The sequence below is a fragment of the Anomaloglossus baeobatrachus genome, chromosome 3 (assembly GCF_048569485.1).
Source record: "Anomaloglossus baeobatrachus isolate aAnoBae1 chromosome 3, aAnoBae1.hap1, whole genome shotgun sequence".
Lineage (NCBI taxonomy): Eukaryota > Metazoa > Chordata > Amphibia > Anura > Aromobatidae > Anomaloglossus > Anomaloglossus baeobatrachus.
The window spans coordinates 577165193-577187946 of record NC_134355.1 but is presented as its reverse complement, the minus strand read 5'-3'; the positions used below and the strand labels follow the sequence as shown (position 1 = coordinate 577187946).

The window sequence follows — 22754 nt, the reverse complement described above, 5'->3', positions numbered from 1 at the left end:
CAATAGAAGCGGAGGGGCGGAGATGAGTGGGACGTAAACATCCCGCCCACCTCCTTCCTTCCGCATTGCCGGCGGCCGCAGGTAAGCTGTGTTCGTCGTTCCCGTGGTGTCACACAGAGCGATGTGTGCTGCCACGGGAACGACGAACAACCAGAACAGAAGGAGAAACCACTTTTTGAAAATGAACGATGTGTCAACGAGCAACGTATTTTTGCTCGTTCACAGTCGTTCCGAGGTGTCACACGGTACGATATGTCTGACGATGCCGGGTGTGCGTCACTAACGACGTGACCCCGACATATCGCCCGATATAGCGTACCGTGTGACGCCCGCATAAGACCAACAAAAGAACCGGAGAGCTAACCCTCATGTGTGCCACTTAGAATTGCTCTCAAACCTGTGTATACTATAAAAAGAATCTCAGTAAATATATCAATAGCATATTGCTAGTATAAGCTATCAGTTTTTAATTGATGGTGGAGATCACTAATCCGTGATTCCCATCACTTGTTATAATGAAGTAGTCATTGTGCTTGGAGAGCACAATATTCGAGTATTCAAAAAAATTGCTTCTAAATGACACTAAAGGCCGCTTTACACGCTGCGATATCGGTACCAATATCGCTAGCGTGGGTACCTGCCCCCATCTGTTGTGCGACACGGGCAAATCGTTGCCCGTGCCACACAACATCGCCCAGACCCGTCACACTACTTACCTGCCCGGCGACGTCGCTGTGACTGGCGAACCGCCTCCTTTCTAAGGGGGCGGTTCGTTCAGCATCACAGCGACGTCACAGCTGCGTCACTGAACCGCCGCCCAATAGAAGCAGAGGGGCGGAGATGAGCGAGACGTAACATCCCGCCCACCTCCTTCCTTCCGCATAGCGGCCGGGAGGCAGGTAAGGAGAGCTTCCTCGTTCCTGCGGTGTCACACGGAGTGATGTGTGCTGCCACAGGAACGAGGAACAACTTCGTTACGTTCGCAACGATGCAAAATCTCTCATAGGTGTCACACGCATTCGCATCGCTAATGCGGCCGGATGTGCGTCACCAATTCCGTGACCCCAACGAGTTCGCATTAGCGATGTCGTAGTGTGTAAAGCCCGCTTTAGACAGACTATCAGGCTGGCTTCACAAATCCGACATTAAAGGTCCAAGTACAGACCGTCATACATGGATTGAATGCAGGTCTGCTGACCGAAACGCAATAGCCTCAAAGGCCAGTCTGTACAATACAGTCTGTACTCGGATCGTGTATTTTGGATGTATGAATCCAACTAGACAGTGTGATTTCCACATAGTATAGCCAGATTCCCTGTCGTAGATATCAGATTTAGAGCTCGTTGAACGTATTATACAAAAGATTGATGTCTCAGTAAAAATTGGAGAGCACCCAGATGGATAGTCCAGTGGAAAAACATTCATTCATTCGTACATTCATGTCTATGGGTGCACAAAAAAAATCGGATCCCATACAGAACATCCATATTTCATTTGGTTTTTATGGATACATTGCTGTAACATGGATGAATATGTCCCAGTTTTCTTGAAGAAGATTGGACAATTTTGTCAACAGCTTGTCTGACCTGAATTAGACTCAAAATGCTTCCTGTGGGATGACCTCCCAGAAGAAACAATGACTTCAAGAGGATATATCTTATAGAAGAATCATTTTTTATTTTTTTTAAATAATTTTTATTAACATTTAGATTAAAAAAATACAATTAATGGTTAAAATAATGGAGTCTCCAATGCAAAAAAACACTCACAAAAAGGGGCTACTGGGAGGGTATGCAGAAAAAAATCACCCTAAAGCAACCCAAAGCATGGCACCAGCACAATTATATAGAATTAGCTGTTAGTGATCCCAAGTATTATATGGGTAACTAGGGTGTAAATACACCCTTAGTGTAGTGAAGGGATTAGTCCACAAAATTAACCCACCAGAGACACTGCCTGCCAATAGACCATTAGAAGCCAAATGCCTACAGTACTAAAAGTAATAGTGCCCCAATAAATGGATACAAACTGCATATCTGGACGTGACCAGATGTATATTCACTCCCAGCTCGCCTCTTAAGTCCGACGCGCATTTCGTTCACGTGACTTCCTCAGGGATTGTGTCAGAAGGGAGTGACAATGCCGCTCTTTTATACTGCCGTGGATTAAAAAATTAGATCCAGCTGGGGCCTAATAACGCATGCACTGTGGCCGTGTAATCCGGCGCTGTAATCACCTGATCCATCCCTCATCATGTGACCGCCAAATTCCAGGTGGTGAGACGCAAACCAGCAGCGCCGTCATAGAAACAGATTGCGATGCGTGTTAGCGTCTCTAATTGCCCAGGAACCCGGAAGTCAAAGCGAGGACCAAGGCATACAGTGCACCACAGCAACAGAGAAATTAAATCAAAATTTCCCCAGCATAGCTTGTCTGACCTGGCAGTAAGCATGAGGATCTCTCCCACTTTGACAAAAGGTGCTAAATTCTCATGTCTTTGAGAACAGACTGACTTCAGTTCAGACAGGTTGGATCTTTACCTGCAAACTCATTTCCAAAGTAAGTGGTGCCAAATACTGTACTGTGCATATGTTTTAGGCCTCTTTCACACGTTCGTGAAAAACCACGCACAGTTTTCACGGACGTGTCAGAGGTGCGTTTTGCCCTCCGTGAGCCGTGTTTATGGCCTACGTGTGTCCTCCGTGTGTTCTCCGTGTGTTATCTGTGATAACACATGGAGAACGGGAACTTTCTGCTCACCTGTCCCTGGAGTCGCTGTCCGTGGTGCTGATCTTCGGTCTCCGGTCCTGCCGACTCCCCGCTGCTGCTGCTTCCGGCCGCAGTGAAGTGAATATGCAATGAGCATAATGAACGGCGGTTGGAAGCAAGTGACAGCAGCGGTAGAGACAGGAGGGCTGGAGAAGGTGAGTAAAGTTTTTTTTTCTCTCAAACACGTGTGTTTTCTCCGGCGCGTGTCACACGGTACACCTCCGTGTGGTCCGTTTGCGTTCTGTGTGACACCCGTGATGCCGGAAAAAAACCGGACATGTTGACGTGTGGAGCACACGGACACACGTATGCTCCACACGTACACACGGTCCATGGTAGAACACGCACGTGAGCGCAGACCCATTGATTTTAATGGGTCTACGTGTGCCTGTGTCTCCGGCACGTGAGGAAAAGGAGACAAGGACGCGTGAAAGAGGCCTTAGGCAGGTGTGGGAAAAATGCTTCCAAAACTAGAAGTGTTCATACTTTATTTGTATCAATTGAGGTCAAGATGAGGTTGTTAAGGACAGTTTAATTTCAAAATTGAGGTTACAGAAGACAGTTTCATTTCACAGATCATAGACACGATCTCCCATCAGTTAGGTTTCACGGCCAAAGATTTCAAAGCAGACTGGGGTTTCAAGATGAGCTGTTCAAGATCCTTTGAAGTACCATGAAATGGGCAACATTTACGACTGTAGATGGGACCAGACTTAAGCCTGCTTTACACGGTACGACCGATTGTGCGATTTCACAATCGATCATACCCGCCCCCGTCCTTTTTGCGTCACGGGCAAATCGCTGCCCGTGTCGCACAAAGGTAGTAACCCCCGTCACACATACTTACCTCTCGTGCGACCTCGCTGTGGGCGGCGAACGTCCACTTCCTGGAGTGGGAGGGACGTTCGGCGTCACAGCGACGTCACACGGCCGCCGGCCAATAGAAGCGGAGGGGCGGAGATGAGCAGGATGTAAACATCCCGCCCACCTCCTTCCTTCCACATAGAGACGGCGGCGGCCGCGGGAGGCAGGTGAGCTGCTCATCGTTCCCGTGGTGTCACACGGAGCGACGTGTGCTACCACGGAAACGATGGTCAACTAAAGTAACCGATATTATGGAACCTAACGAGCAGTACCCGACTCACGATTTGTGAGCGATACTGCGTCGCTAGGAGGTGTCACACAGGCCGGCATCGCCAGCGATGCCGGATGTGCGTCACAAAAACCGTGACCCCGACGATCTATTGCACGATAGATTGCCTGGTGTAAAGCAGGCTTAACCCTTTGACTGTTCTGAAAAGTCTGTCCAGAAGTGGTTTTCAGAGAAGGACTGAGTAAAACCATTTAGCATGAAAACAAGCGAGTCAACTATGCATGAAAACAGAAACATGGATGCAGAAAACTGGCAGCAGGCACTCTAGAGTCAAAATGGGATATATTTGGCTGTAACAGAAAACTGTTTGTGAAGGACTGGGGAGTGGTACAATAATGAGTTCCTGCAGGCAACAGTGAAGCATGGTGGAAGGTCTGTGGCTGCATTTCAGTAAGCGTAGTTAAGAGTTTAGTCAGGATTAAAGGTGTCTTCAATGCTGAGAAATACAAGCAGATTCTTGTCCATCAATTTAATACCATCAGGGAGACATCTGATTGGCTCCTTAGTTATTCTGCTGCAGGACAACAACCCAAAACAAGTAGCCAATATCACTAAGAACTATCTTCAGAGTAAAGAAGAACAAGGAGTCCTCAAAGTGATGCTATGACCCGCACAGAGCCCAAAGTCATCAAGTCTCTGTGGGATTACAAGAAGAGATTGTGCAAGCCTACTTGTATATACACAGAAGATCTGAGGTTAGGTCACCAAAATGTTTGGAGCAACCTCCCAGCAGAGGTCTTTCAAAGACTGCTGAGTCTCCTTAATAGTCCCATGCAATAAAGACAAGAAACAGATTTATCAAACACCCTTTTAATGGATGGAGGTTGGTCATAGCCATAAACCTCTTCAGGATTTTTCTATACTTTAGATATATCTCAACATCAAGGCACAAATGGCTGAAGAACACTAATACACAGCTTAATGGGAACAGCCAGACTCCCAGCAAAGTAAGGGTGCTTTCATACTGCCTTCCTCTCCTCGTTCTTTGGTCCTGTCGGGTCTTCCATCCTACCCCTCCGCAAAACGGGACTCGGACATATGAGGTAACGGGGCCACTGGCTATAATGGTGCAGACGGAATCACCGTGTCGTCTGTCGTGCACCATTTTCAGAATTATACGCTTACTGAAGGCGGACTCCCACACATAGTAGACTGCGTCTCGGAGTCCGCCACCAGTAAGCATATACAGTGCCTACAAGTAGTCTTCAACCCCCTGCAGATTTAGCAGGTTTGATAAGATGCAAATAAGTTAGAGCCTGCAAACTTCAAACAAGAGCAGGATTTATTAACAGATGCATAAATCTTACAAACCAACAAGTTATGTTGCTCAGTTAAATTTTAATAAATTTAAAACATAAAAGTGTGGGTCAATTATTATTCAACCCCTAGGTTTAATATTTTGTGGAATAACCCTTGTTTGCAATTACAGCTAATAATCATCTTTTATAAGACCTGATCAGGCCGGCACAGGTCTCTGGAGTTATCTTGGCCCACTCCTCCATGCAGATCTTCTCCAAGTTATCTAGGTTCTTTGGGTGTCTCATGTGGACTTTAATCTTGAGCTCCTTCCACAAGTTTTCAATTGGGTTAAGGTCAGGAGACTGACTAGCCCACTGCAACGCCTTGATTTTTTCCCTCTTGAACCAGGCCTTGGTTTTCTTGGCTGTGTGCTTTGGGTCGTTGTCTTGTTGGAAGATGAAATGACGACCCATCTTAAGATCCTTGATGGAGGAGCGGAGGTTCTTGGCCAAAATCTCCAGGTAGGCCATGCTATCCATCTTCCCATGGATGCGGACCAGATGGCCAGGCCCCTTGGCTGAGAAACAGCCCCACAGCATGATGCTGCCACCACCATGCTTGACTGTAGGGATGGTATTCTTGGGGTCGTATGCAGTGCCATCCAGTCCCCAAATGTCACGTGTGTGGTTGGCACCAAAGATCTCGATCTTCGTCTCATCAGACCAGAGAACCTTGAACCAGTCTGTCTCAGAGTCCTCTAAGTGATCATGAGCAAACTGTAGACGAGCCTTGACATGACGCTTTGAAAGTAAAGGTACCTTACGGGCTCGTCTGGAACGGAGACCATTGTGGTGGAGTACGTTACTTATGGTATTGACTGAAACCAATGTCCCCACTGCCATGAGATCTTCCCGGAGCTCCTTCCTTGTTGTCCTTGGATTAGACTTGACTCTTCGGACAAGCCTGGCCTCGGCACAGGTGGAAACTTTCAAAGGCTGTCCAGGCCGTGGAAGCCTAACAGTAGTTCCATAAGCCTTCCACTTCCGGATGATGCTCCCAACAGTGGAGACGGGTAGGCCCAACTCCTTGGAAAGGGTTTTGTACCCCTTGCCAGCCTTGTGACCCTCCACGATCTTGTCTCTGATGGCCTTGGAATGCTCCTTTGTCTTTCCCATGTTGACCAAGTATGAGTGCTGTTCACAAGTTTGGGGAGGGTCTTAATTAGTCAGAAAAGGCTGGAAAAAGAGATAATTAATCCAAATATGTGAAGCTCATTGTTCTTTGTGCCTGAAATACTTCTTAATACTTTAGGGGAACCAAACAGAATTCTGGTGGTTTGAAGGGTTGAATAATAAATGACCCTCTGAATAAACTTTTCACAATTTAAAAAAAAAAATAAAAAAAGAAATAATATTCTTTTTTGCTGCAGTGCATTTCACACTTCCAGGCTGATCTACAGTCCAAATGTCACAATGCCAAGTTAATTCCGAATGTGTAAACCTGCTAAATCTGCAGGAAGTTGAATACTACTTGTAGGCACTGTATCTCCTAAAAAGGTGCACGACAGACCACACGGTGACTCCATCTTCATCATTATAGATAGTGGCTCCATCTGCGCATATGCCAAAGCCCTGCTTTACTGGGGGTTCGGATGGCAGCCCTGACGGAACCATGGAACGAGGAGAGGAACGCAGTGTAAAAGTACCTTTACTTTACCAGGAGTCTGGCTGTTCCCATAAAACAGCCATTTGTGCCTTGATGCTGATGTGACACCCCTGGACTATTCAGGGCATCACAGGGTACTGCACTTTCTGCTCTTTGGTGCAGTATTCAACCCCCTCATGTTTCTGGGTTCCCAACCTGTGGTACTGCCTCCATCATCATTCAAAATTCCAACCACACCTCACACCACACCCTGTAAGGCACACCAGTGGGCTGCTGAGCTGGAATAGGGCCGCCCACCTAGGGGTCAGGCAGACTGGTGAGAGGTGACAGAGCAGTCGGCTCCAGGGGAGCAAAAAGAGAGGAAACTGGGAGTTGGAGCTCCCAGGGAGAGTTGAGTGGTAGCCCTCGAGAAGTGAGGAGCTGGGGAGTGTGTGTCTCCCTGTTTGTGGCAGGGTGGGTCACAGACGGTGGTCTAGTCCCGGAGGAGTCAGATACCCTGTCACAGGGTATTGAGGCTGGGTGCCTAGACCTGGTCTTGGAGGATGGGAGGCATCTGAGTCTAATAACCGGTCCGGGTTCGAAAGCACGGCAGGGTACAGGACCCTAAGTCGGAGAGTAGCTTCAGGCAACCCGGAAATTAACCTGTTGAGGATAGTGACTTTATGGACTGTCCCCAAGAAGCTCAGAGATCAGGGGCACTAGCGCAACGAGGGGGATAGGGCTTTCCAACCCAAGCAGCCCACAGAAATTCCATGCGTGAGCCCTTGAGAGCACAGCTCCACTACCGAAAAGGAGGGAGCGTGGCCCAGACAGCTTTAAGCCTACGGGCCACCAGAACACTTTCAATTTGTGCACGGAGGCAGGCTCCGGATCACCCGGCAGTACTAAAGGGGACGGATACCCAGACGGGCTCCCCCAAAAGGGCAGCGGAACCCAGAGACTTAGTTCACCTTGTTGTTAGAGTCTGCTTTGCAGTCGCACCATCACCGATACTGCCTGAGTGAGTACATGGTCTTCCCCTGCTTCCAACCATCCCTGCACACCCCCGCTCTACCATCATCTAGAGTCCAAGGGCCTCCCCTACCCGTGGAGGGAACGTCATCTGGCTGCCCCACTCCATCTCCCCAGGGTATTCCCATCGGCAGCCAAGGTACTCCTTTACCGCGAACCACGGGTGGCGTCACGAACTCTCATCCCCTGTAAATAGTCCCTGTCACAAACCACCGGGGGGGGGTCACTCAGAAATCCCCCCGCGCTGGCTACCAGTACGTCACAATCGGGGGGTAACAAGTGGGGGTCACCCCTCCTTTATACCTCCCGACCGACAGACAGAGCACGTGACGCGCTCTCTAGCGCCCCTCTTATAGTCAGGCCAATTATGGAATTGCCCGACCATAAGCAAGGAGGCCGCTATACTACTTATGCCGATTATTGAAGGGTCCCCGGTGAGAGTAAGGTATATATTCCCCCGACCTCCGCGGGCGGAATATATAAAATCTCCCCGAATCTCACTGGCCTCCCCACAATAATCCTTGGCACAATTCGCTGCCACCAACCGATTTACGGTAACTATTAGCCGAACACACAGACGTGGGATTCAAGATCGAGATAACAGAACAGCCCAAGATTAATTATATAATTTAATCAGCCTAAAGCACACTAGAAACTACAATATATACAATAGGGAATCTACAGAATATACATATGTCAGAGTACAGTTACAATCAAAGCATGGGTTACAAACAGGCATACACAGTTCCAGCAGTTACCTTGTTGCGTCTGGCCACAGGGGGGCGCTGTACCCAGGTTTCTAGGATCCTTCCCACAGATGTTTCCTACACGTGCCCCCAGCGAAAAGAACCCTGGAAAATGGCCGAAGTAGGGTTATCAACCTGGGCAAATCCAGGTCCCCTCCTACCTTAGTGACCTCAGAGGGAGCACTGCTCCACCCCTGGCTTGAGTTATGGACAATCCACAACATGGAATATGGGCCATAACTTTGCCTGGGAGCGTCGTAGGCGGACGCCAATGCTCTCATTGTGACAGTTATGAATTTAGCTACAGAACGAGGGGACTCATGACCTGCCTGCCAGTTCCCCATTGGCTGATATCACGCCTGGGGCATTTCCCAATGTCCTGCTCCCATAAAAAGGGTGTGCCGGCATCGTCCGCATGCGGAGACACCATTTTTATGGTTGCCGTATTTATCGGAAATATGGCTTGCGAGATATGAACCATTTTTTACTGGAGTCGTTCTGTCTAGCTAGTTCCATAGCCTTGCTAATGAGATACAACTCTTGTTACAGGGTGACGGCAGGGAGTCATCCTGTGTCCTTTGTTCCCACATCACCTAATCTCCATATCACAGGAGATGGCCATGGAGGTGTAAGTGGAACACAGACCAGTTCCTTTGACACCTATCTGCTAAACAAACCGTTTATCCCTGTGGTAAATTTTCTGATTGAAGGAGTTGTGTGAAGGAAAGGGGGGGTGACACCAGGAGAGGGCTTCCTGACATAACTTGAATATCATGATTTATCGTCATATCTCCGGATTTACCTCACAGTCCCCCTTTTTACATTTGAGTGGCCGCAAACCCCCGGGTCCGGAGACCCTCGAGCCACAGCAGCGACACCGGATCTGAGCGGTTCAACCGCTGCAGGGGCGGCACACTGAGAAATATTTAAAGTTTGGAAAAATACTGAACATGTTTATGGCTGTGACCATCCACTAAAAGGATGTTTGTTAATTCTGTTTCTTGTCCTTATTCCATGGGACTATTAAGGAGTCTCAGCAGTGCTTGAAAGAACTTGGCTGGGAGGTTGTTCCAAACATTTTGGTGACCAAACCCCAGATCTTCTGCCTATATAAGCTTTCGCCTCTGAAAATCATTAAAGGGAACCTGTCAGGTGCAATATGCACCCAGAACCATGAGCGGTTCTGTATTACTAATCCCTGCCTAGCCGTCCCTGTATACACTAGCATAGATCAAGAGATCTTTGGAAAAAGTATTTCTAAAGATCTTTTACCGTATGCTAATGAGCGCAGGGATTAGTCCCCTGGGCATTAGTTCCCCTGGCTAGTCGGCTCCATTAACATGTTAGTACGCATGCTAACATGCTAATGAATGTGCAGCGTTAGAGGATTATCTCACTCACCTCTCTTCCGCCATCGCGTCCAATGCTGGATTTTGGCTCATTGCACATGACCCTGGAGGTTCGGTCATGCACACTGCTTCAGTTTGAAGCCAGGACACGTACACCCGGCTTCATAGTGCGCATGACCGAAACTCCGGTGTCATGCATACTAAGCTGAAATCCAGCGTCCGACGCGATGGCGGCAGAGAGGTGAGTGAGATCATCCTCTGACGCTGCACACTTATTATCATGTTAGCATGCCTACAGGGACATACTACGGTAACATACTAATGGAGCCGACTAGCCAGGGGAACTAACGCCCAGGGGACTAATCCCTGCGCTCATTAGCATACGGTAAAGGGTGCATATTGCACCTGACAGGTTCATTTGAAGCTGTAGAATTGGTCGCATCTGTGACTTAATAACTGTAAAAATATATATATATATATGTATATATATATATATATATATATATATATATATATATATATATATATATAAAATTTATATCATAACTTAAACATGAGCTCAGCAAGGGGAGGGAGGAGTTGCCCACAGGTCAAGGAGAGGCAGGAAGAAGCCAGGATTTCCTTTATAAGAGGGGTGAGGATAGGAGGAGCAAAGTATTATTGGACAAACACAAATAGGGAGGGGAACGGCATGGGACAGGACAAAAATGTAACCCTTTACCGGGGCACAGCAGTCAGGGGCACACAGTTTAAGACTGGAGTGCACTATAAACAGTATCTAAGAACTGATAGTCTATTAAAAGGCGGTCACACCAGATATTGACCTGATTTATATCTCTTTTGTTCATTCATTTTGCATTTTGTTAATTAAAAAAATAAATTAACTATTATCAATTCTATTTTTTAAACCATTCTTACCTTGCAGCATTTTTCCCACATATGCCTAATCCTTTTGTACAATACTGTATGTCTACTATACACTTATCTATGTTTTCATATAGAACAGAATATCAAGAAAGATAGCTGGGGGGCAAATAGGTAATATTCATCAACGGCAAGTAAATTGTTTGAGTTTTTTTATTTAGTCTGTGCTCCAGTAGAGGGCGCTGTAGGTATCAGACTATGGATCTGTGACCTGAAACGCGCAGCCTTAAATAGATTGTCTGTACAGTATTGTACCTTTCTAAATTAAACAATAAATAAATAAAACATGTTTAAATTATTAATTGTATTCCCATTATAATTCACTACAAATTTCACATAATTGATTGCTTTTGAGGTAATTCATGTAGACTGTAAGCACCAAGGGCACAGCCTTCTCTCCTCTGCTCCAGTCTGTCATTGTTAATTTGTTCATCTTAATTTGTATTTTGTATGTAACCCTTCTCATGTACAGCACCAAGAAATCAATGGTGCTACAAAAATAAAATACAGTCATATGAAAAAGTTTGGGCACCCCTATTAATGTTAACCTTTTTTCTTTATAACAATTTGTTTTTTTGAAACACCTATTTCAGTTTCATATATCTAATAACTGATGGACTGAGTAATATTTCTGGATTGAAATGAGGTTTATTGTACTAACAGAAAATGTGGAATCCGCATTTAAACAAAATTTGACCAGTGCAAAAGTATGGGCACCTCAACATAAAAGTGACAATAATATTTTGTAGATCCTCCTTTTGCAAAAATAACAGCCTCTAGTCACTTCCTGTAGCTTTTAATGAGTTCCTGGATCCTGGATGAAGGTAGATTTGACCATTCCTGTTTACAAAACAATTCCAGTTCAGTTAAGTTTGATGGTCGCCGAGCATGGACAGCATGCTTCAAATCATCCCACTGATGTTCAATGAGATTCAGGTCTGGGGACTGGGATGGCCATTCCAGGACATTGTAATTGTTCCTCTGCATGAATGCCTGAGTAGATTTGGAGCGGTGTTTTGGATCATTGTCTTGCTGAAATATCCATCCCCTGCGTAACTTCAACTTCGTCACTGATTCTTGCACATTATTGTCAAGAATCTGCTGATACTGAGTTGAATCCATGTGACCCTCAACTTTAACAAAATTCCCGGTGCCGGCATTGGCCACACAGCCCCAAAGCATGATGGAACCTCCACCAAATTTTACTGTGCGTAGCAAGTGCTTTTCTTGGAATGTCGTGTTTTTTTGCCTCCATGCATAACGCCTTTTTGTATGACCAAACAACACAATCTTTGTTTCATCAGTCCACAGGACCTTCTTCCAAAATGTCTACCAAGCTGATGTGTATACACACAAAAAGGAGTACAATTTCCATAAAATGTAATAAATTTTATTTAGCAAAAAATAGGATAAAAACACTAATACATGTACACCTTCTTCCAAAATGTAACTGACTTGTCCAAATGTGCTTTTGCATACCTCAGGTGACTCTGTTTGTGGCGTGCTTACAGAAACTGCTTCTTTCGCATCACTCTCCCATACAGCTTCTCCTTGTGCAAAGTGCGCTGTATTGTTGACCGATGCACATTGACACCATCTGCAGCAAAATGATGCTGCAGGTCTTTGGAGGTGGTCTGTGGATTGTCCTTGACTGTTCTCACCATTCTTCTCTGCCTTTCTGATATTTTTCTTGGCCTGCCACTTCTGGGCTTAACAAGAACTGTACCTGTGTTCTTCCATTTCCTTACTATGTTCCTCACAGTGGAAACTGACAGTTTAAATCTCTGAGACAACTTTTTGTGTCCTTCCCCTGAACAACTATGTTGAATAATCTTTGTTTTCATATCATTTGAGAGTTGTTTTGAGGAGCCCATGATGCCACTCTTCATAGGAGATTCACATAGGAGAACAACTTGCAAGTGGCCACCTTAAAAACCTTTTCTCATGATTGGATACACCTGCCTATGAAGTTCAATGCTCAATGATGTTACAAAACCAATTTAGTGCTTTAGTAAGTCAGTAAAAAGTAGTTAGGAGTGTTCAAATCAAGAAATTGATAAGGGTGCCCATACTTTTGCACCGGTCAAATTTTGTTTAAATGCAGATTGCACATTTTCTGTTAGTACAATAAACCTCATTTCAATCCAGAAATATTACTGAGTCCATCAGTTATTAGATATATGAAACTGAAATAGCTGTTTCAAAAACCCAAAGTGTTATAAAGAAAAAGGGTTAACATTAATAGGGGTGCCCAAACGTTTTCATATGACTGTAGAAATAATAAAATAATAATAATAAAAAAAAAAAAAAGAATGAATGATTGAATGAATGAACAGTCTAGTAGGCTTTGTTTAATTATCACTGGTTTGATCGCATTTTGTGACTCAAAAATGTGGTTGTCGCTTTTAAAGCCCTTTCACTCTGTAGGCAAGAATGTGATCCTGAATGGGAAGGAAAATTTGCTATTTAAAGGGGTGGTCCAAAACACAGTTTAATTTTCATTCTAAATGCCTATTTTATGCCATAATCTAATCTATTTTCTAATATACTTTGTTGTGGGTTGTATAGCCATATTTATTTAACAAAAAATTACAATATATTTTTTTGGCGGTTAAAAAATGAGTTTATTTGCAAGATTTTTCCCTGATTGTGATAATAGTGCTCTGCCATTAGAAGGAAAAAGAATAAAATGTACTACATGGCAAAAAAAAATCCCCAATAAACACCTCAAACTTTGCAAAATTATAAAGTATATTTAAAAAGCCTAGACCATACGCAATATCTAAAAAATGAAAGGCTGTGACAACCTCTTTGGTGATGGTTGTCATAGTAAATTAGGGCAGCATGGTGGCTCAGTGGTTAGCAATGTAGCCTTTATGGTCTCGGGCTCAAATATCACAAAGTATAAAATCTCCAAGGAGTTTGTATGTTCTCCCAGTGTTTGCGCTGGTTTCCTCCGAATGTCTGGTTTCCTCCGGGTGTTTGGTTTCCCCTCGGTGCTCTGGTTTCCTCCAGGTGTCTGGATTCCTCCAGGTATCTGGTTTCCAAGTGTCTGGTATCTTTTGGGTGCCTGGTATTCCCTGGGTGTCTGGTTTCATCTTGGTGTCTGAATTCTTCTGGGTGCTCTGATTTCCTCTGAGTGCTCTGGTTTCCTTCGGGTGTCTAGTTTCCTCCAAGTGTCTAGTTTCCTCTTGGTGCTCTGGTTTCTCCGGGTGTTTGGTTTCCTCTGGGTGTCTGGTTTCATCTGGGTGTCCAGTTTCCTAATGGTGTCTGGTTTCCTCTGTGTAACTCTGCTTTACTCCTTGTGTTTGATATCCTCTGGGTGTGTCTGGTTTCCTCTGGGTACTCTGCTTTACTCCTTGTGTTTGGTTTCCTCTGGGTACTCTGCTTTACTCCTTGTGTTTGGTTTCCTCTGGGTACTCTGCTTTACTCCTTGTGTTTGGTTTCTTCTGGGTACTCTGCTTTACTCCTTGTGTTTGGTTTCTTCTGGGTACTCTGCTTTACTCCTTGTGTTTGGTTTCTTCTGGGTACTCTGCTTTACTTCTTGTGTTTGGTTTCCTCTGGGTTCTCTGCTTTTCTCCTTGTGTTTGGTTTCCTCTGGGTTCTCTGCTTTTCTCCTTGTGTTTGGTTTCCTCTGGGTACTCTGCTTTACTCCTTGTGTTTGGTTTCCGTTTCTTCCGAGTGTCTGATTTCCTCTGAGTGCTATGGTTTCTTCTAGGTGTCTGTTCTGCTCCGGGTGCTCTGGTTTACTCCGGGTGCTCTAGTTTACTCCGGATGCTCTACTTTCCTACACAGATATACCGATAGGGAGTTTAGATTGTGAGCTCCAATGTCGACACTGATGATCACATCTGTAAAGTGCTGTGGAATAAGATGGTGCTATATAAACAAAGCATAATAAATAAATTATAGGCTACTAAAATATTTGGTCATGAACAGTCCTACAACCTCTCGGCCAAAATTACAAATAGCAGTAAAGTAGCAGAGACATCAGAGCTGGAATTGGATATAAAGAGTTCTTCACTTTTTTAGGAGGATGTTCAATAACATGTACACTAATGTAATTAAGCAACCATTTACCACATTGTTACAAAGTCAGCCCCAAATCTCCTCTGTTGTCCCTGTTATCAGTTTTCTAAAAAGGCCCAAATTGATTTTTGAACTGCCATGAACAACAAAGTGCAGAATGGAAATTATTTTTTTTGCCCTCTAGATTATCATACTTGCCAATCTTAAAATATTCTAGTTGAATCCTTTCACCAAAAAGTGACTGCAAAAGAGATTATTCCATAAAAATTAAAGACACTCAGATGAAAACTCAAAGGTACCCTTTATAGAAGTTCTTAAATCTTCTATGTTCAGGAGCGCACTATTCCCCAACCTCCCAGCTTTCTGCGCTCTGGGAGGGGAGCAGTGTGCTCCTGATGACTGATAGTTTGAACCTGTGTGGTCTCATATCCTGCAAGCAGAGACAGCTTTTCCTATGCAGCATTGGATGAGCTCAGCAGCACTGAAGCTTGTCAAAGCCAACGATTCGCCCAGCTTCAGAGCAGCGCTAACAAGCTGGATAGCAAAGAGCATGCAGGTGCTGTGCTCCTTGCCTTCATGACTGAGCGCCTCATATAGACTTCAAAGGTGGCCGGTAGTCTAGGGAATGAGCAGTAAACTATCAAATTAATAATCCCTTTGTTTTTGAGAATGGGGAGGATTTTATTTTGAGGTAGATTGCAATATTTCTTGATTTTACAAGCACATTGCAAATTTGCCTATTTAAGAAGAAGAGATAACCCCTTAGGGCGGCTTTGCACACTACGACATCGCAAGTGCGATGTCGGTGGGGTCAAATCGAAAGTGACGCACATCCGGCGTCACTTGCGATGTCGTAGTGTGTAAATCCTAGATGATACGATGAACGAGCGCAAAAGCGTCGTTATCGTATCATCGCTGCAGCCTCCGACATTTCCATAATGCCGGTGCAGCGACAGGTGCGATGTTGTTCCTCGCTCCTGCGGCAGCACACATCGCTGTGTATGAAGCCGCAGGAGCGAGGAACTTCAACTTACCTGCCGCCGGCTGCAATGAGAAGGACGGAGGTGGGCGGGATGTTTACATCCTGCTCATCTCCGCCCCTCCGCTACAATTGGCCGCCTGCCGTGTGACGTCACTGTGACGCCGCACGACCCGCCCCCTAAGGAAGGAGGCGGGTCGTCGGCCAGAGGGACGTCGCACGGCAGGTATGTGCGTGTAAAGCTGCCGTAGCGATAATAATCGCTACGGCAGCTTTCACTAGATATCGAACGTGCGACGGGGGCGGGACTATCGCTGCAGCATCGGTAACACATTGTTACCGATGTTGCAACGTGCAAAGCCCGCCTTAAAGGAGTACCTGTCACCTGGTTATTAGACCCCAAATTAACGACATCTATGGAACATTCCTGTAATATTGATTATGTCCATTCCCCCGTTTAATGTAAATCCATTGTCATTTTTTTATGTAACTGAGGCTTATCCCTGCAATTATAGCTCTTCTGCTTCTCTCTGTCTTTACCTGCCCACCTACTGTCAGTTACTCTCCTCTGTGACTTTCTCTTCAAGCTAAGATGTTGCGCAAGCACCATGATTACCGGGGCGACACATGCAGATCGATAGTCCGGCTCTCAAACGTCAGCAGGACCTTTTTGCGCGTGCGGCACCCTCCGGAATGTCAGTGATTGCGTGAGATTTCAGGCGGGAGAGTGTGTCACAGATAAGAGGGAGCTGTCAGTCACTGACAGGAGGACGGACACAGGTGGGAAAAGATGGAGTGAGGCCAAACAGGTGTAAGTGTAAAGCCGGTGTCACACTTGCAATTTCCTCTCGTGTATCTCGCGTGAGTTTCGCGGTGCATCACCCGTCACGGACTCACACTCTCCTCACAGGAGTGGGTCGGTTGCAGAGATGCATGCAACCGACCCGCTCCTGTGAGCAGAGTGTGAGTCTGTGACGAGTGATGCACCGCGAAACTTGCGCGAGATACACGCGAAGCAATCGCAAGTATGACACCGGCCTAAAGGGGGCTTTACACGCAACGACATCGCTAACGAGATGTCGTTGGGGTCACAGAATTCGTGACGCACATCCGGCGTCGTTAGCGACGTCGTTGCGTGTGACACCTATGAGCGAGTGTTAACGATCAGAAATACTCACTTGATCGTTGACACGTCGTTCATTTCCCAAAAATTGTTGCTGGTGTAGGAAGCAGGTTGTTCGTCGTTCCTGAAGCAGCACACATCGCTACGTGTGACATCCCGGAAACAACGAACAACAACCCACCTGCGTCCTGCCAGCAACGAGGTGGGCGTGTCGTTTATGCGGCTCGTCTCCACCCCTCCGCTTCTTTTGGCGGGCCGCTGTGTGACGTCGCTGTGACGGCGCACGAACCTCCCCCTTAAAAAAGAGGTTGTTTGACGCCCACAGCAACGTCGCTAGGAAGGTAAGTACGTGTGACGCTTCCAAGCGATATTGTGCGCCACGGGCAGTGATTTGCCTGTGACGCACAAACGACAGGGGCGGGTGATTTCATGAGCGAGCTGCGTGTAAAGCGGCCTTAAGGCCAAGTCTCTGCTCTTGTGCACAAAAATTTGAAGATGGACTTCTACTAAACAAAATTATGGCTTTTTTAAAACAAAGATATGGATGTAATCAATATCATAGGTATTTTTCTGTGATAATCTTAGTTTGGGGTCTAAAAGCCTCTTGACAGGTTCCCTTTAAAGTCAACAGAGTCTGTCGGGTGTTGTCAGCTTCTTTCATATGACGCATTCTGCATTTTAAATAGCTGGCATGATGCTAGTGTGAACAGAGTCATATTTGAATGGCTTTGTTAGTAAAGTTCCACTTATAGTCGCCTTATTGCTTCAGCCTTATCTCCTTACCATGAGTCTAGCTAACAATGTAATCTTTCCAAACATCCGTATATGCTGTAATGAGAACAAGGATTTCAAACCCACCTGGACTCAGATCAATAGTCCAAAATGTGGACTAATGCCCAGAATGCATCCATGTGTACAACTCTTCAGAAATTATTTATAGGACCCTCTTTAAGTGGTAAGATGTCTTCCAGCAGTCTCTCCACTATCCTGGAAAAATTATCAATATAGTTCTCGGTTATATTAAAAAAAAATGACCTCTTCTGGAAAAATGGAAATTAATTTGTAGCAAATATACAATACATCACAGATAAATTGGTATTTTACCCTAAATTGGGAATATACTCTAAAGTGAGGTCAGTATGGTAGTTTAAAGAGCTGGTCCAGAATTGGAAAGGATTATGTCTGCTATGGCAGTGCTGCTCAATTGACCTAAATGGGTCTAAGCTGGAATACTACAGTCATGGCCAAAAGTTTTGAGATTGACAAAAATTGGCTTTTACTAAGTTTCTTAGGTTATTTAGTTAGATGTTTCTATGGTCACTGAAGTACAATTATTAGTATTTCATAAGTTTTACAATTTTTATCATCAGGTTTTTGCTACCTCTTCTGAGAGCAGCATGATGCAGGCAAAGAGATCCTGAATCCAACAATGTATCACTTAGATTACTGAGTGCAGCCGTTTAGATTTAGCCATCTACCAGAGCTCAAAGAGCTGCCCCACCCCACCCCACTAGGCTCTCTATAGAGATTGTACATTGACAGTGAGGTGTCAATCACGGCAGGAGGTGTGGCGGACTGCCGCACGCGTTACAGTGTAGTCTGAGCAAAGATGAGTCCTGCTGGTTAAACAAATATAGCAAATGAACAACAGATCGGACCTTGACAAGACAGGCATCCCTGAATTCTATGTTTTAACCCTTGCAGTATGCTGTCTTTAGCTTACATAGCAAAAATCTGCTGACAGATTTCATTTAACAAATATATCAAGTTTATGGAAAGACTCAATATTTACAGCATTGTCCCCTATTTTTGAAGATATCTGCCCTTCACCCTGGCAGCTGGATATCAGCTTCTGGACCAAAACCTGAATGATGATAACTTATTCTTTTCTAATCAGTGCTCTGGGGTTTATCACAATTTCAGTTTTTGTTTGTTTGCCCGCTTTTTAAGAATGGACCATAGGTACTCAATGAGATTGAGATCTAGGGAGTTTACTGGCAAGGGACCCCCAAATTTTAATGTTTTGTTCACCAAGCCACTTAGTTATACTGTAGCTTTTGCCTTGTGACATGGTCTCCATCATGCTGGACAAAGCACAATTCATCACAAACTGTTCTTGGATGATTGGGAGAAGTTGTTCTTGGAGGATGTTTAGATACCATTTTTTATTCATGGCTGTGTTCTTAGGCGAAGTTATGAGTGAGTGACTCCATGGTTGAAAAGTGGCTCCACACATGAATGGTCTCAGGATCCTTTATTGTTGGCGTCACACAAGACTCAGGGTAGCGCTCATCTTTTCTTCTCCAATCATTCTTCTAGATATCGCAAACAGTTGAAGGGGGCTTCATCAGTCAAGATAACTTTACCAGTCCTCTGTAGTCCAATTCCTGTACTTCGTTCCATATGTCAGTTTGTTCTTGAAGGGTTTTTTTTTGGCATGATGGAGACCATGTCACAAGGCAAACGTGAAAACTAAGTGGCTCAGTGAACAAAACATTAAAATAATTGGGTCAATGAATAAGAAACTCCCCAGATCTTAATCCCAATAAGAACCTGTGGTCAAACCTCAAAAAAGGAGGGTGGACAATAAAAAAATAAAATCACAGAATTTGTGGTAAACTCCAAGTACTGATTAGACAAGAATGGCTTGTCATCAGTCATGATTTGGCCTAGAATCGGATATCCCTGTGTAAGGGTGGAGACCACAAGTCTTGAAAAATAAGGGACAACACTGTAAATATATTGTCTTTGTATAAAGTTGATGTATTCGTAAAAGAATAAAAACTTATCATATACTTATAATTGTACTTCAGCAACTGTAGAAACATCGGACTAAAAGATCTAAGAACAATGAGGCAGCAAACTGCAAAAAACTAAATTTGTGTCAGGCTGAAAACATTTTGCTACGTACAACTATACACAACGTTCAAATGGGTGTGATGTTGGTTTTGGAAGAAAGCAGGCATATTTTACTTATGCTGGACAAGCCTTTCAATATTGATCACTTTTCTCACTTGCCGTCAGTAGTCAATACATTTTCTACTTCTGTTCTTACGTCACACTCCATAGTATTGTCCATCTCTCCATTGACTACTATAGACTAATTGAGAAGTGTGATTTGTCAAACAAGGGTCACAGGGCTCCAGCTCTCTTGACTCTCTTGATAATTGAGTCCCAAAGCTGGGGCATGGATTTATTAGGTATATTCTTTGGATATGCTATAAATGTTTAACGGGAATCTGACATGTGAAAAAATACAATTAACCTGCAGATATGGAGTTAATCTGCAAGTTAATAGCAATCTGTATCTGCTTGGCACCCACACTTACAGCCCCGCTGCCGGGAAGAAATTAAATTTATTCCACCTGGCAACATTCGGCTTCCAGTCATAGGGGTGGCTCCGGCGCGGGTTCCGTCACTGCTCACTGTGTAGTGAGCAGTAGCTGTAACCAAACCACCCACACTGACTGAAAGCTGCCTCTAATGCAGAGTAGGATGTCAGTCAGTGCAGGTGGCGTGGTTGCAGCCACCAATCAATATACACTTAGTGGTGACTGCACCCGCAACAGTGCCGCCGCTATAACTGGAAGACGAACGTTGCTAGGAGGAACAAAGTTAATTTCTTCCCGGCAATGGGGCTCTCAGTGCCGGTGCTGGGCAAGTTAAGAATGCTATTAGCCTGCAGATTAACCCTATATCTGCTGTTAAGCGTGGTTTTTTTTACACGACAGGATCCCTTTAAAGAAGTGTTCTTGGATTTTACAAAATTGATGGAAAACTTAGCAAATAAGTTTAGAATGAAGAGTTGAATCCCATGCCTGTCCTGCTCTACAACTCCTGTGACATCCACTGGTCCTGCAGTGATCACATCCCATAAATCATTCATATCCCTTAAAGAGGTTGTCCCCTTTCAGAAAATATGGGCTCATGAGCACGGTTGGGTAGAGAAAACAAACCCGTCTCTTAACTCACTGTCCCTGAGTTCAGCACTGACTCCATGACTGCTTCCAGTATCTGATTTTGGCTACACTGCTGTAATCATGTCAACACAGCACTGCAGCCAATCAGTAAGCTCAGTGTCTGTGAGCCGGGTGTTTCGTCTACAGTGGCAGAGCCTCTGAGCATGATGTCAGTGCTACAGTCAATATCAGATTCTGGGAGTAGCATTGGAAACTCTGTATTGGACCCAAGGATGTTGAGTAAGGCATGATTTTTCACAACAAACTGCGCCCAGGGACTGGAGTGTGGAGGTGAGTGAACCTGAGGTTCCATGTCCGGAGTTCGGGTTCAGAATACAACTTCCAAAAAAACAAAGTTCGGATTCGAAGTTCCAGTGAGTTACGAGTGCAAACTACTCAAGTGAGTGGCACGGTGCTTGAGTATGAGTGATGCTCAGCCATGTGCCAGCCGCTTGCAGTGTTTGAACGGCTCACACTTGAGGTAAAATAAATGATCAGATGTAGTGTACACACACACAAACCCCGCCTACCCTCCCTCGGAAGTGTTCTGCTTATGGCTGGCGGCATGTGGGTGTAGCCACAAAATGCCCAATTACTGAATTCCATTGAGGTTCGAATAAAGTCAGGGTCACAAACCCAACTTTTTTAAGGTTCAAATGTACTTGGCGAATCGTAGTTCCAAAGGTTCACTTATCTCTACTGGGGTGTTCGGAAAGGGGGCAATTCCTTTAAGCAATTACATGCTTTACACTCCAACATCACCACCGAGGCCAGAAAGATGGATGGGATTTTGGCACCCGGGCACCACTATACAGGAATAAAAAAGTCATCCTTGAGCTTACAAAAGTCCTCATATCAACTAAGTAATGGACCTACAAGAAGGCCATACGACCCCTATAACATATCGTTGTATCATAGAAGTAATATAAGAGGAAATTGACAAACTCAGTGAACTGTCCCATTGCACCATAATATTCATGTTCATGAAAGATGAGCATACAAACATGGTGATTATGCCACAGACAGTATTTTTTTTTGCCGAAGCCATTGACACTTGTCTTTTATTTACACTGACGTTATGTAATCTTTTGCAGAAGCAATGATGACGACCCAAGAAAACATAACTTCTTTAAAGCGATAAACTTCCAAAGGCTGGAGGCCGGAATGGTGGACCCTCCATTTGTACCAGACCCATCTGTGGTCTATGCCAAGGACATTGCAGATATAGCTGATTTCTCTGAGATCAGAGGGATTGACTTTGATGAGAAAGATGCCAAATTCTTCAAGAGGTTTGCTACTGGCGCAATACCAATTAGCTGGCAGCAGGAGATTATCGACACTGGATTATTTGATGAGCTTAATGACCCAAACAGAGAAAGCTCTGGGAGATACATGAGTGGCGGAGAGGGAAAGTCAGGTGTATGCACTCTAATATAGTTGGCCTTCATGGTATATTAGCGGCAGAATGGGACATATTCGTTAAGCAGATTCCTACAACCGAGCATTTGATGCATAAAACAACCCACTGTACATTCCATCCAAGCCTCAAAATCAGACAAACTATGAGCCGCTGAGACACAGGTAGCTTCAAGATCCACCGCCATCTTGACCATCTATGTGATGGCAACCTTTTACAAAAGATCTCTTGAGTCTCAGTGTGTTGCTTCATTGTGACTTGTTACACAACCGTCCCGGCATTTATAAACTCTTAACAAAAATGTTTGTTTTTTTATTAAAAGAAGGAAGCTTCAGGACAATGGGTATTTGTGGTGTTTTTATTGTCTAAGTACATTATGTATGATGTGATA

General features: G+C 44.8%; 1 protein-coding gene across 1 annotated transcript in view; it reads left to right on the top strand.

The window, feature by feature from the left end:
- The window catches only part of GRK7 (G protein-coupled receptor kinase 7), a 60799-nt gene extending 38258 nt beyond the window's left edge, over positions 1–22541 (top strand). The window contains exon 4 of the mRNA XM_075338699.1: positions 22041–22541. Within this exon, the coding sequence (XP_075194814.1) occupies positions 22041–22383 (343 nt within the window). The 3' untranslated portion in view covers positions 22384–22541. The remainder of the gene's footprint in view (positions 1–22040) is intronic.
- Positions 22542–22754: the final 213 nt, after the last annotated feature.